Raw genomic sequence first — 13,070 nt, forward strand, 5'->3', positions numbered from 1 at the left:
TGCATAAAATTGGACCAAATTGAGAGGAAGATTGAAATGAAGCCCCATATCTATAAACTTTGAAGTTGTCGAGGAAGATTGAAATTGAACCACCACCTCCCTTTACTTACAAATCACCACAACCAACACTATAAAAACATCCCAAGTGTAGATCTACGCATCACGAAAATGCCGAGGAAGGACTGAGGAAGGCCGTCGTTGAGGATGTCGACGCGTCAACGACACTGTAACTTTTTATTTTTATTTTCTGAAATACGCATAAACACCCAATATTTTCGAAATCTAACGCCCATAAATTTCAAATCTTTGACGGAAGATCGTAATTTCTAAGCGTTTCATGTGAAACCGCCCAAATATTTCGAACCACCCACCAAGATTCGAAATTTCTAGCCTACTCGGTTATGCCCAAAATATGCAAAAATCAAAGGGGAAACCATGAAAGTAGGAGAGAAATCAGAGAATATATAAACTTAGTCACTCAAAAATGAATCAACCTCCTGATGCGATTACTTTCATCAATTTTAATATAATTGAGTTAAATTTGATTAGTTTATAACAAGGGTAGGAATGTAATTTTAGATTATAAATGTGGGCGTTACTTTGAGATTCGAAGATGACGTTTAGCATTACATTCGCATAATTGATTTGGAGGCTCCCTAAAGAAGATGACATATTGATTCATTTCAACAAAAGTGTGACAAAAGCCGATAATTTGAAGTTCGAAGAATTGTCCAACAAGGCAACAACATTTTAGAGCAGAGGGAGTCCCAGTTCATCTTCATGGATGAACAAAAAAACGTTTATCTAGTGACAATTCCGTAAATAAATCAATATAAAATCTCAGTCATAATGGCATTTCAGTAAATAAATCAATATTACTAGGGTCCACATTTGACAAAAGTTTTTAATTTATTTACAAAAATGCCACTAGATAAACATTTTTCTGTTTATTATGAAGTATTTTCTCGGTCATAGTGGCACGTCGTGTGAGTACAATTTTGATACCAAAATATAAAAAGCTACAATTTTTTATTTATTTTTTATTTTGGTACAAAAGTGTGATTACTTGGTATTTTGATATCAAGATATGCAATTTTGGTACCAAAATTACACTACTCGAAATCTGAGACAATTTTCCACTAGGGATTTCCCCGTTTGAAATTGAGCTCATTTACTTTTTTACTCGGAGAGAAGGGAACATGTTTGAACAGGGATGCATCATCTAAAAAAAAACCAAAACAAACATCTCTTTTTTTCATTACAAATACCTAATATACCATTACCTTATAACACATGGTCACTTTCAAATTTTTACCTTTCTCTCTTCCTTTTTTCCATTACCAAATAAAACTATAACCAACTCCAACCGTGCAATATTAAAAAAATTGAGGAAGTACCAAAAAAAAAAAACAATGAGCCATGATTAAGAGCTCAAATAGTTCCTTAACACAACTTCTATTTATGATCAAAAGAGCTCTTGAAGCCTTCAATTTCCCTACAAAACAAAGAGCCATGTACCAAAATAAGCATTGCGACCGCACTGAAGAAAATTGTCTGATCATCTGATGTATACGGGTAGTAGTATCATTCACCCTCATTAAGTGGCCAATTTCCTAACAAGAACCATTGTTACTATTGTTTTGCTACCAAGGGGATACAACAGGCATAATACATCTTTTGGGGGTTAAACCTTGCAAATCTCAGTAATAGGTTGAATAGCTAACTAGCCTCACTTATGTAGGGCTAAGTCACTGAGACGATGAATTCCCAAGTACTAACTAAGAACAGAACCAGCTTGTTAACTTGCTAAAATATCTCCGCCCGATAACAAAGACAGCCTAAATCATCAATCCTACATCCTTTAGCCAACTCTTTCATGAGCAAAACTGTCCAAGTTAACCAGGAAGATTAAGTTGGGATGAAGGGGGTATCAAACAATGTCGAATTTGTAGAGCAAATTGTAAATCCAATATGTTTCTCCTGCCAAAATAGGATCTATTTCAAGTATATGATCAATCTATTGGTTGAACTACATAGCAGAAACAAATGACTAGCAACGTCGTGTGAAACCACCATTCAAAATATTATGGTAAGAGTTTTAGATAATCCTCAACTATATGCCTCTTCAAGGAACCACTTATAAATGTGCTTTGCTAAAAGAACAGCCACCTACTCTCATACACAGCAAGTCAGGGAAAATGTAGGATCTTCTCTATATCATCCTTACTAACCCTCTAACAAACAAATATGGGCAAAATATCTGAAAGTTTTAATGAAACTAACTTCCTAGAACCCCAAAGTGAAACCTAATTTATATGGTAATGTTATGAAACTAAAAAAGTGCACCCACCAACCAATTTAACATAGTTTGAAGTCTTTGAACATGGAAAGAAAGTAAGCAAAAGGAAGAAGAATCAGTAGATTTATGATACAAAATCCTAATTCTTAAGAAATTATATTTAACAATCATATACAATCCTCCTCCAATTCAGAACACTCCTTTGGCTGTCTTATCAGAGAATTGATCATGCTGATTGAAAATGTTTTTCAGTTGGTGCATAAATGATACTACGTACATAGCACCTAGATAAACCATTTGAGGGTTCTAAGGTTTATTGTAATGAAATATTAAGGTGCTTTTACTTCTTAGAAAAAAAAATTGCTAAGCAAAAGCAGAGGACTTCTGAAGGTGATTTCTAATTATTGACCCTTAGAATTGCAGGAAGACAAAGCTAGTTTAGCAAAGGCATGAGGCAGGCGCTATACACAACAAATAAAACTGGATGGACGAAGCTATATATTTGCATTACGACAACACACTTTGCTCAAAAACAACATGAGCTTGGGCTTCTAAATCTCAAAAGCAGTCACGCCTATTTCACTTCCCCTTGACTAGTAGTCCCATTGATATTCATACTTCAGTTTTGTTTTCACAGAAAAGATACTACAAGTCAATTGCTCTGGCCTAAAAGACCATTCTATAGGGTTAATTGCACCATCTATATCAACCCCAGCTTTGATATTACTCAGCTACAGTTTGACCCAAAAGAAATTCTAGCTACTTAAGTACTCGACTAGGCTAGACATCCAAAAGAAATGTCCACCAATTCACTTCCCCTTGACTACTAGTTCCACTGATATTCATTTTGTTTTCACAGAAAAGATACTACAAGTCAATTGCTCTGGCCGACCACTCTATAGGGTTGCACTTGCACCATCTATATCAGCCCCAGCTTTGATATTACTGAGCTACAGTTTGACCCGAAAGAAATCCTAGCTACTTAAGTATACTCGACTAGGCTAGACATCCTTATTATACATGGATATAACTTAGATCTTGGGATTAAAAAGCACCCTTAATAAACCCACATCCAATAATGAACAATTCAACAAAGACAAATAATAAGAAGAAAAAAAAAATGAAACAATCACAATCCTAAAAGTTCAAAGTGTACAAGGAGACATCCTAAATTTATTCATTTGGTAACAAAAAGCACCAAAAATACATCATTTAAAACAAAAAAAATAACATGAACAAGGGAATTGAGCGGCATTGTTCCAAGTTAGCAATGGCTTTTCAAAAGTCTGCCAAAACAGATAATCCATCCCAATAATTAGCTAGTGTAGTTAAATATATTGGTAAAAAGCAATTAATTAAACAAGTAAAAATCTAATTAGTGGGTGATTTGCAGGTGAAAGTTTGCTGTGGAAGAGTTAACGGACCTCTCCTGAGCTCATTATCATCCAATAATCTTTGAGTCCTCTTCTTTCCGCAGTGTAGCCGGTCGAAGTGCTTCACCTGCGATTTAATTTTACAATCAAGTTTAATAAAATTGGATTATCAAAAAAATTATCCAGGAGAATGAATCGGAGATAGTACCCAAGCAGGGCGGCAACTGTTCTCGAAATTAGCCCTGAATTTCTTGCATTCGGCGGGATAGAGAAGGCCGACGGAAGCACATTCGGAGGCAACTTTGCCAGATTCTCTCTCCAAACAAGCGTAGAATTCATCCCGTGCCTGAATTCCAATTCTCAATTCTCAAATTCTTAATTCTCAATTAAAACACTAAATTAAACTCATTAATTCCAATTCTCAATTCTCAAATTCTTAATTCTCAATTAAAACACTAAATTAAACTCATTAATTCCAATTCTCAATTCTCAAATTCTTAATTCTCAATTAAAACACTAAATTAAAGTCATTAATTAGAGATTACCTTGTAGCAAGCTTGTCTCGCACTGGCTAGCACATCGCTGTGGACTTTATCAGACTTTTCCGCAGACATGATTCTTGATTCCCAATTTTCTTATTCCCCAAGCTGGGTTCAAAAAATAAAATAAAAAAAAAAACCTGGGTTGCTTCCGGCCTTCCGCTGTATAAAAATAGAGAAAATACAAGTTTATTTCGTGATTAAAAAAAATTGGTTTTCTAGTGTTATTTTTGTAATTAGAGTAACAAATTTATTTATTTACACCAATGTCATGTCGATTGGGAATTTATGTTGATTTATTTATAGAAATACTAGTAGATAAGGTTTTTTTTTTTTTTTTTTTTTTTTTTTTTTTTTTTTTTTTTATCACAAAGATAAATAAACAAACAGATTGTGAGATTAATAATCTATTTTCTTATTGGTAATGTGACATAATTTTAGTACCAGTACATGAAAATAGTGTCATGTGACACATGTAATTCTAGATAGTTAAAGATTATGAAAATAGTGTCATGTGACACATGTAATTCGTGTCATTGGACGAGAAGCTGGTTATGATTGAGGCGGTCCATTTGGACCTTCATGCCGTTTTATTGGAGGAGTTGGGCGGTGTGGCATGGGCTAGGATGGTGTCGGAGAAGCCTAGTGCTTAGTTTCTAGTAGCTTAGTTTTTCCTGTTAGTTTGTTTTCTTTTGTTTTTCTGTTGTTTTGTTTTTGTGTTTTTGTTTGTTCTTTTGGGGCTCGTCCCCTCTCTTTCACCCAAAAAAAAAAAAAAATAGTTAAAGATTATAAATTGAGGTGTTTAGTTACTCGTATGAGCTTTTTTTTGGTGTAAAAAGAGTTGTTTGATCATTAGTGAGTAGCCTTTTTAAGAGTTTAAAAATAATAGTAGTTGACAAAAATGCATAAGAAATATTAGATAACCTACAAAACAGATATCACAAAGTTAGAGACTGAGCTTAATTTATAGCACACAAAAATGTGTTTATCACTTAAGTGACATAACGAGGTGGGAGAGCTACATGCACAACTGCAAGTAGTGATTAGAGAGCCACAAGGGCGGGGGTGAGAATCGATTCTTAGATCTATAACTATGGAAGCTCTAACCATTTGAGCTATCCCTCACTCTCAGTGTAACTTGTAGGTAGATCAGCAGCATATAATGCTTCAAGTTGAGATAATAAAAGTAACTGTAATGTGTTTACACTATATAGAATAATCTTGGTTTGTTTAAGTCTTACCAGCAATGAGCGTGGACAGAAATGGACAAAGATTGTTTGCTGAATGACAAAAACAGCCAGTACCTTTATTAAAACCAGATAGCGCACTGTGCACGTACATTTACATCATAATTTTGTTGAGGGGTGTTAACAATATTGAAGCTAGAAATGGGCTGGTAAAGCTAACTAATTAACTATATCTGTATAAAGTGTGCATGTTCAACTTCATTTACTCTCACAAACCATCTATCTTTTCTAAGTTACTTGGATTTGTGCGAGTTAGATCAGAAGTTCTTCTTTTGTTTCTCTTGATCTAATGAAGTTGCGATTCTGCGTCTTTGTCTTGCTAAATGTTGTCTTCTCTGAACATTGTGTGCGTGTAATCCAGTCTGCTCCTTGACCTCCACAAAATCATCACTGATCAAAGATTGCTGATAGTATCGAAAAGCCACAAACAACATGAAGGCTGCCATGAATATGAAAGGCATCGAGTCAAGCATTGTATATATTGACACAATATATCAAATCTAGTTCTAAGATCACCACATTGTTCAAGACTTTATTTGTTACAGAAGTGTCGTTTTAGTATGTAAAAGATCAGAGCAAATAATGATTGATGAGGCCTTACCTGCCCATGCACGAGCAACTACCGAAGAAAAATTCCAGATGATGGTGAAGACAGCGAATGCTAGAGCTTTTTTATGTGAGCATGACTCCCAGGCATCTCGGAAACGCCCAACCCAAAACTTGGCTGAAATTAAATGTGTCAATTAAGTACAGACCGATTGTTGGAATAGCAGGAGCAAATGACAAGTAGGAGTAATTGTATGGAGTATTATGCTGTTAGCAACTTAGCATGGGATAGGGACATCCTTTCATAATTTAATTTCTACATACTTTCCTTTTTCATTCTTTTTTTCTCCATTTCTTATTTCCACTAGTACTCACTACGCAGTCTACTCATTTGTCTTTTTTATTCCAATTCTTATTTTATCCTTCACTATTCAATAGTCCTTTTTTTAGAATCCTAAATTTTTTTTTTCTCACAAGTACCCATATTTTACATCATTATCAGATTTTGAATGGTGCAGCCTAGATCCATATTTAACATGTACCCTTGGTATCATAGCAATATATATACAAGTATATACAAAAAAAATAATAATAAAATAATAATAAAAAAAAAGGTAAAGAGCAAGGGAGGGGAAAAAAGCTAAAATTAAATTTATTTTACCGTGTGCAGTAATCTGAGTAGAATAGGAAGAACAAAGTTTGGGAATGACGAAAACTCCAAAAAAGCCTGCATCAATCCAAATGCACATGCAGATGTGAGAAAGTGAGAGGAGAATTTCTAATTCAAGTGAGAGACCATACTCAGTTTTTTTTTTTTTTTTTTTCTCTCTCTCTCTCTTTTACTCGTACGATACACCAGTACTCGTACTAGTTAAGTAAAGCCACCAAACAAACAAAGCGTAAGGCTACTGCAGACTTGTTAAAGCATTCCCAGTAAACCATTACACATCTGCATTTGCAGTTCTTGACGCCTCCAATTTTGTGCACATAATTATTACAAATACTATCCCGTTTCATATTATTTGCAATGATTAGACATTTTTCCTCTTTATTTAAAGTTAAATCGTTGTAAATAATATGAAACGGAAGTAGTATTAACTACGGAGTAATTCAAATAAAAACTTTAAGCTCGCAGCTAAATAAACTCCAGCTACTTAAAACATTGTGGGTCAACTTAATGTTGCTAGGCCGCTGCCAAACAAAGATTAAGATAGTAGATACATACGCTGTAATTTTATAATGGTCAATTGATGAAACTTACTCAACTTCAACATCTTCCAAACAGTGATGGAGCTGCCGCACCTTGCCAAGACAAATAACACCACTGCCAACTACAATTTCATATGCACACAGTTAGCACATATTAATCAAATCCGTATTTACAATAAGTTAGAACTAATCAAGGATGCATCCAGTTAATTGATAGTCTACTCCGTAACTCAACTAGTAATGTGACAACTTATTCAAATTAAGGAAGTTAACCTTCATTGTAACGGCAGGATCTCCAGAAAAAAATCCTCTTAGCTTGAGAAGAAATTCATTCAGATAAGGAAGAACCAGCTTTACAAGCCAAACTGCTTCTTCTTCTCCCATGACATAGTTTTCACGCCGCCAATCTTCTCTATCCATAAGTCCTCTGTTTCCAATTCCGAAGTATCAGTAGGAAAAAGGAGAACAAGAAAAGAATAAGGCTTAGAGCTTAGAAGAGGTACCTTCTCATAAATGACTTGTATAAGAACACAACGACGAGATAGACAAGACTTATATAGGAGCCAGCTGAAATGAGGCTGCAGTTGCAACAAAATGGAAAATTTTCAGCATTATTAGTTTATTACCAAAACTTCTACATTTCAGGAACAGAGATAAATATTACAATAGGAATGTTAACCTGAAATTGAAGTCTTTTGCATAGGAGGATGAGATTATAATGAAGGTTCCGAAGCCAAAAATGAATGCTGATTTGGCTACATCTCTCCACATTACCAAATCCACTGGGGGGGACAATACATTGGATGTTCAAGAATAGGCGTTTGATAATACACTATACATACAAGTAGTTGATACAAACAAAGTTATTTAATGCACAATTGCAAACTTACCTAAAGTCTGAAGCTTGCTATGTGTTTCAGGGATTGTGGAAGTATCATATTCATTTAAGTCCTCTCCTGAAAAAGCAGGTGAAAGTAGCAAGTATTAGCAAGGGAAAGAGTCACATATATATACATGGTTGCTATAACAAGATTAGGAAAAAACTTTTTTTTTGTAAAAAAGGTATCAAACAAAATCAGTTATAATATCTGCAAGTTATGCAAATAAATCATGTAGTAGTAGTAGTAGTGCAAAGATCTGTAGTAAGTGCTTACGCGTAGTAGTTGAAGTTGGGGCACTGAGAGTCGATTTTGATCGGGGTGAAAGGGGTTTGCAGCAGGCTGTTGTTGAAGTTGGAGTCGATGTTGGAGTCGTGGTTGAAGGGTGGGGGCTTGGAATTGACTTAGCGCCTGTACTAAGGCCTACACTGCTGTTGGTAGCAGATGGACTTAGCTCCTTCTTAGTCTTGTTTTTCAGGGGGCTTTTCTTAGAAAGATCAAGTTGAATCAGTTTATCATCACTACTGCCTTGATCATGTGTTTCTGAATGTTTGTCATGACTACTGTCAACAAGCTCATTCTTTTCTTCGTGTTTAACATCAAGTTTATGATCATCCACATGATCACTACTAGTATTGATTATCTTTTCTTTGGGACTTACTTGAACCGCCTCCATCTTCACCTCCTCTGTACCACAAGTATTTACAAAGGTAGTCATAACATCCTGATCTTGGGTATTATCGGAATCGTTTACATTATTATCTAGCAGATCATGTTGATCTGAATCACAAAGGGTCAATTTGGGGTTCATGTTGGAAGAATGAGCTGCTACATTATTGCTTGTGGGGCTTCGATTGGGAGAGTTGGAGTTGGTGATACGATCCCAATTCTCGGAATTACCCTTGATCAATTGAGTCTCATTGGTTGAGCTGACCTCCTTGAGTGGTTCAGATCTCGTCTTCTTGAGCACCTGAGTCGGAGATCTAATATCGTGATTGGAATTAGAAACAGCACTTGTAGGATCAGAAATGGGACTGATCTCTAGTCCCTGCTGCTGGTGCCGCTGCTGCTGCTGCTGTTTCGCAATGACGACTGCAGTAGTGGAAGTTGAATTCCAGACTTTTCGCTTTGCCCCCAGGGGCTTCGGACTCATTCCTGGTTGATTGACGCCATTGACAGTAGCACGGCCAACCTTGACTCGGCCCATATCAATTCTAGTAGTAGCTGTTCTTCTCGCTGTTGGTGTCATCTTTGTCTTACCACTTTCTTCCATTTTTCAAACTTTGATAACCTCACAATGCACACCAGTAGACTGAGTAGAGTATCCAGTTCCACACTTGGACTGTGTATACGTGTACTCTATTTGGCTGCTTCATTTTATTATGTTGAAACCAAACAAAAACCTCGGGATTCCCTCCTCTCTTACTCTCATATCAAACCATCATCACTTACGGAGTACTACGTTGCAATTCATGTCCTGTCTTGCTGTCTGAAATCGGCTTCCTTTTCTCTCTGTTTTCTTTTGTTAAAAAAGAAAAAGTAAAAGCTAACTAGTGCTCCCGAGGCGTTAGATATTAATTATACCGATTGACTTGTGATTTTGTCATGCATTTTAAGCTTAATACTGTTTTAAGTAATATATTACAAGTACTTCCTTATCTAACGCTTAGGGACTGCTTGTTAGCAAGATCCCAAAAAAAACAATTATAGTTCTAGATGTCACTACTCTAACCAACTGCTGTTAAAAATTACAATTAAAAAAGGGATTTCTGGCAAATGATAGTTATCATTGAATTTTGATACCCTCTGTCTTCTGTCATTTCTTTTAACACGTTGTTGAGAGATTTAGAAAATTATACAGAGTAAAGATAATAATAAAATTATACGGTAGGTTAGTATTAGTTACTAGATATCTAGAGCGTCAATGAAAGCAGAAGGTGCTGCTCACCTTTTGGGGAAAAAATAACCTTACCAATCTCACCGGATCACATGCAAAGCCAAGGATTACACCTAACTTTTATTACTCCTTTAAAAAACTTAGTTCCACTTGGATGCACATGATTCTCTATGCCGCATATAATTAATGCAGGATTCTCTTTCAAGCTCTTTAATAAAACAATAAAATAAAAAAATAAAACCCTCAAAGGTAACATTTGAAGTATCACTCTAATCATACACTAAGGGCTTGTCACTTCAGCTTAATTTTAATTCAGTTCAATTCAACTCCAATCATTTCAGTTCAGTTTCTAATTTCCTTCTCTTATACAATATTCATTTCAGCTCAGTTCAGTTCAATTCATTTCAACTCAGTAAATATGAACAAGCCCTAGTTATAAACATTAAAAATTATATCATTTTCTATATACAAAGCATGACTTTTTAGAATTTTTAACTTATACTATATCATAATAAATACATACATATTGATGGTTTTCAAAAAATTACATATTGGTGACATTTAAATTCACCATGTAAATAATAAAAAAGAATGTCAAAAGTAATACTTTGGGAGGTACTCTAGCCCAAATTAGTTTTTTTTTTTTTTGGCACGAGCTTCTAGGTTTCCAAGAGGGGAGGGTTGTTTTTTTTTTTTTTTTTTTTTTTTTTAATTTTTTATTTACAAAGGATACAAACAACTACATATTAATATTAAAGCAAATAGAGTGAACCACTGCTTCTCCTGCTATAAGATGAGCCCTGTAGACACGCTAACGATCCACCTTATTAATACTACAAACCTGGAAGCGTGAGCCAAGCTGTAAAATTCTCCGAATAAGCCAAATATAATCGACACTGCCCTGGCCCTGTCCGCGAAGCAAGGAGACCAGATTATAAGAATCAGTCAAAACAGTAATAGAGTGAAACCCGCAATCAAAAGCCCATTGAAGCCCATACAAGCATGCCACAGCCTCCGCATGTAAAGGAGAGGAACAAACACCGTAGTTACTCCCACCGGAGATTCGCTCATCCAGTGGGTCATCGTTATCCATACACCAGCCCATTCCAGCTCGTTGAGAATCTTTGAACCAAGAACCATCTATTTGAAGAGAAAGTAAAGAACTCCCATGGGGCTCCAGGCCAAGCTGAGCAATGTGAAAGCCAGGCGGAGAAGAGGCACAACCGTCTGCCACCGGGCTAACAGAATTACTATTTGAGTTGACAAAGATTGAATGATTCTCCATGACCTCCCTAAACAGAGAATCAAAAGGTCGCGACGCCGAAGAATCCCTAAAGATTCTGGAGTTTCGACATAACCACAAGGTCCAAAGCGTACCGACAAAGGTACCCAAGCGAGCACTTGATGGTCCATCCTGACTGATAAAAAGTCCGATATAATCTTGGATCCAATCTGAGAGAGAAAGGTCTCCATTGAATTCTGAGCGAATGCCAAGGCATCCACCCCTCCACACCGAACGCACATTTCAGCACATTCTGAAAAGGTGTTGTAAATCCTCTGGTTCCGTACTACAGAGGTCACAAAAAACGTCTTGAATCGGAACCCCTCTGTGATGAAGTTCCACCTTGACCGCAAGAGCGCGATGCAACAGCTTCTATTTAGAATGCAACTGGAGAGACCAGAGAATCTTCCAGAAAGAGTCCGTAGGAGGAGGAATGGCAGCCGGGGGAAGCTGTTGTTGAAGCATAGCATAACCAGTTTTAATCGAGTATTTTCCAAAAGGAGTACCCGCCCAGTAACAGAGATCATCTTGAGTTGTATCAGGGGCCTCCATTGCCAGGATAGTAGAAGCATCCGCAGGGATAAACGAGTTGACAACTTTGGTAGTATCCTACCCCTTTGCCTGATGATTGATGAAAAAGCTGACAGTATGAGGGGCTAAAGATGGCTCCGAAATTCCGGGTTTGAACTCCGGGATGCACCCATTGACCCACTTAGCTGAACCAGCTAGAGTGAACTGGCCGTTTCCAATTTTCCAGCTGCAACCTTGTTTGAGAAGGGTGTCCACCTTTAGTAACCCTCGAAGACCATAGGAATGTCGCCCAAAATAACGGGGTCGAGAACTAGAGCTGTTGGAAAGAAAGGTTGCACGAGCCCCAAAAACTTTAGAGACTTGCAGCTGCGGGTTGGAAAAGAGTCTCCAAACCTGTTTCATTAACAACGCCTTATTTAAGGAGGACAAACAGCGAATGCCCAAGCCACCTATCCCACGAGGAAGGTGCATGGTATCCTTATTAACCCAATGCATGCCTTCGTTTTCCGAGTGCGCCCTGAAGAAACGCATAAGCAAGGAGTCAATTTTCCCCAACCGAGATTGGCAGGTCATAGCATGCTAGCACATGGGAAGCCATTGCAACAAGGATTGAGTTAATGATAATTAACTTCTGCGATTGTGACAAGCGAGTATCATTTAAACAATGGATTCTTCCAATAATTTTGTCGATGATGAATTGGAAGTGATCTTTCTTCTTCCCAACGAAGTCAATAGGAGCCCCCAGGTGATGATCGAACACCTGAACATGTTTCATTTGGAATATAGACTTGAACCCGATCTGAGCAGGCGAGCCAATGTTCGGGCTGAACTTGATCAAAGATTTTGACAGGTTTAGCTCTTCTCCCGAAATGTTGGTAAACCTTTGAATAATCCGCATGATATTCGTACAGGAAACAGTTGACGACCGAAAAAAGATAAGGGCATCATCCGCAAAGAATAGATGGGAAATTGTAGGACTTGTACGAGAGAGCTTGATTCCCTGAAAAAGCTTCAAGTCCTGGCCCAAATGCAGCATATGAGAGAAAATATCCATGCAGAATAGGAAAAGGTACGGAGAGAGAGGATCACCTTGGCGAAGGCCACATTGTGGCTTAAAGGTGTCCGAGGTTGTACCGTTAATCAAGGATTTGTAAGTAACCGTGGCGAGGCATTGATGAATCATCTGTAACCAGCGAGCCGGAAACCCATAGGCTTGTAAGACCTGCAGAAGAAAACTCCAGTGGATTCTATCATAAGCTTTGCTCATAT

At 37.0% G+C, this 13,070-nt stretch overlaps 2 protein-coding genes across 4 annotated transcripts; both read right to left on the bottom strand.

Moving 5' to 3' along the window:
* Positions 1 to 1,020: 1,020 nt before the first annotated feature.
* LOC110698279 lies at positions 1,021 to 4,397 on the bottom strand. 3 transcript variants are annotated; one of them, XM_021875670.1, is made up of 4 exons: positions 4,218 to 4,397; positions 3,881 to 4,018; positions 3,724 to 3,799; positions 1,021 to 1,495 (listed from the first exon to the last, which is right to left on the bottom strand). In XM_021875670.1, exons 1-4 carry the CDS (start codon positions 4,284 to 4,286, stop codon positions 1,377 to 1,379), a joined length of 402 nt encoding a protein of 133 aa, XP_021731362.1. In that variant the 5' UTR covers positions 4,287 to 4,397; the 3' UTR covers positions 1,021 to 1,376. The 3 variants fall into 3 exon arrangements, with proteins under 3 accessions (XP_021731362.1, XP_021731364.1, XP_021731363.1); XM_021875672.1 differs by lacking the exon at positions 1,021 to 1,495 and adding an exon at positions 3,401 to 3,585 and having other exon boundaries at positions 4,218 to 4,385; XM_021875671.1 differs by lacking the exon at positions 1,021 to 1,495 and having other exon boundaries at positions 3,401 to 3,799; positions 4,218 to 4,385.
* A 1,095-nt stretch (positions 4,398 to 5,492) lies between these two features.
* Positions 5,493 to 9,735, bottom strand: LOC110698278 (reticulon-like protein B21). Its single transcript, XM_021875669.1, has 9 exons — positions 8,368 to 9,735; positions 8,104 to 8,169; positions 7,893 to 7,995; positions 7,717 to 7,791; positions 7,487 to 7,640; positions 7,266 to 7,335; positions 6,666 to 6,731; positions 6,060 to 6,182; positions 5,493 to 5,897 (listed from the first exon to the last, which is right to left on the bottom strand). Exons 1-9 carry the CDS (start codon positions 9,362 to 9,364, stop codon positions 5,716 to 5,718), a joined length of 1,836 nt encoding a protein of 611 aa, XP_021731361.1. The 5' UTR covers positions 9,365 to 9,735; the 3' UTR covers positions 5,493 to 5,715.
* Positions 9,736 to 13,070: the final 3,335 nt, after the last annotated feature.

This window comes from Chenopodium quinoa, unplaced genomic scaffold (assembly GCF_001683475.1).
Source record: "Chenopodium quinoa cultivar QQ74 unplaced genomic scaffold, ASM168347v1, whole genome shotgun sequence".
Lineage (NCBI taxonomy): Eukaryota > Viridiplantae > Streptophyta > Magnoliopsida > Caryophyllales > Amaranthaceae > Chenopodium > Chenopodium quinoa.

Excerpts from the sequence above, each read along its gene's own strand:
- LOC110698278 (XM_021875669.1), bottom strand. The coding sequence starts at position 9,364 with ATGGAAGAAAGTGGTAAGACAAAGATGACACCAACAGCGAGAAGAACA. Across the intron at positions 7,996-8,103 it reads TAGCAAGCTTCAGACTTTAG|TGGATTTGGTAATGTGGAGA; the intron begins GTAAGTTTGCAA and ends TGTCCCCCCCAG. Across the intron at positions 7,641-7,716 it reads TACAAGTCATTTATGAGAAG|AGGACTTATGGATAGAGAAG; the intron begins GTACCTCTTCTA and ends AATTGGAAACAG.
- LOC110698279 (XM_021875670.1), bottom strand. The coding sequence starts at position 4,286 with ATGTCTGCGGAAAAGTCTGATAAAGTCCACAGCGATGTGCTAGCCAGT. Across the intron at positions 4,019-4,217 it reads CGAGACAAGCTTGCTACAAG|GCACGGGATGAATTCTACGC; the intron begins GTAATCTCTAAT and ends ATTGGAATTCAG. Across the intron at positions 3,800-3,880 it reads ACAGTTGCCGCCCTGCTTGG|GTGAAGCACTTCGACCGGCT; the intron begins GTACTATCTCCG and ends ATTAAATCGCAG.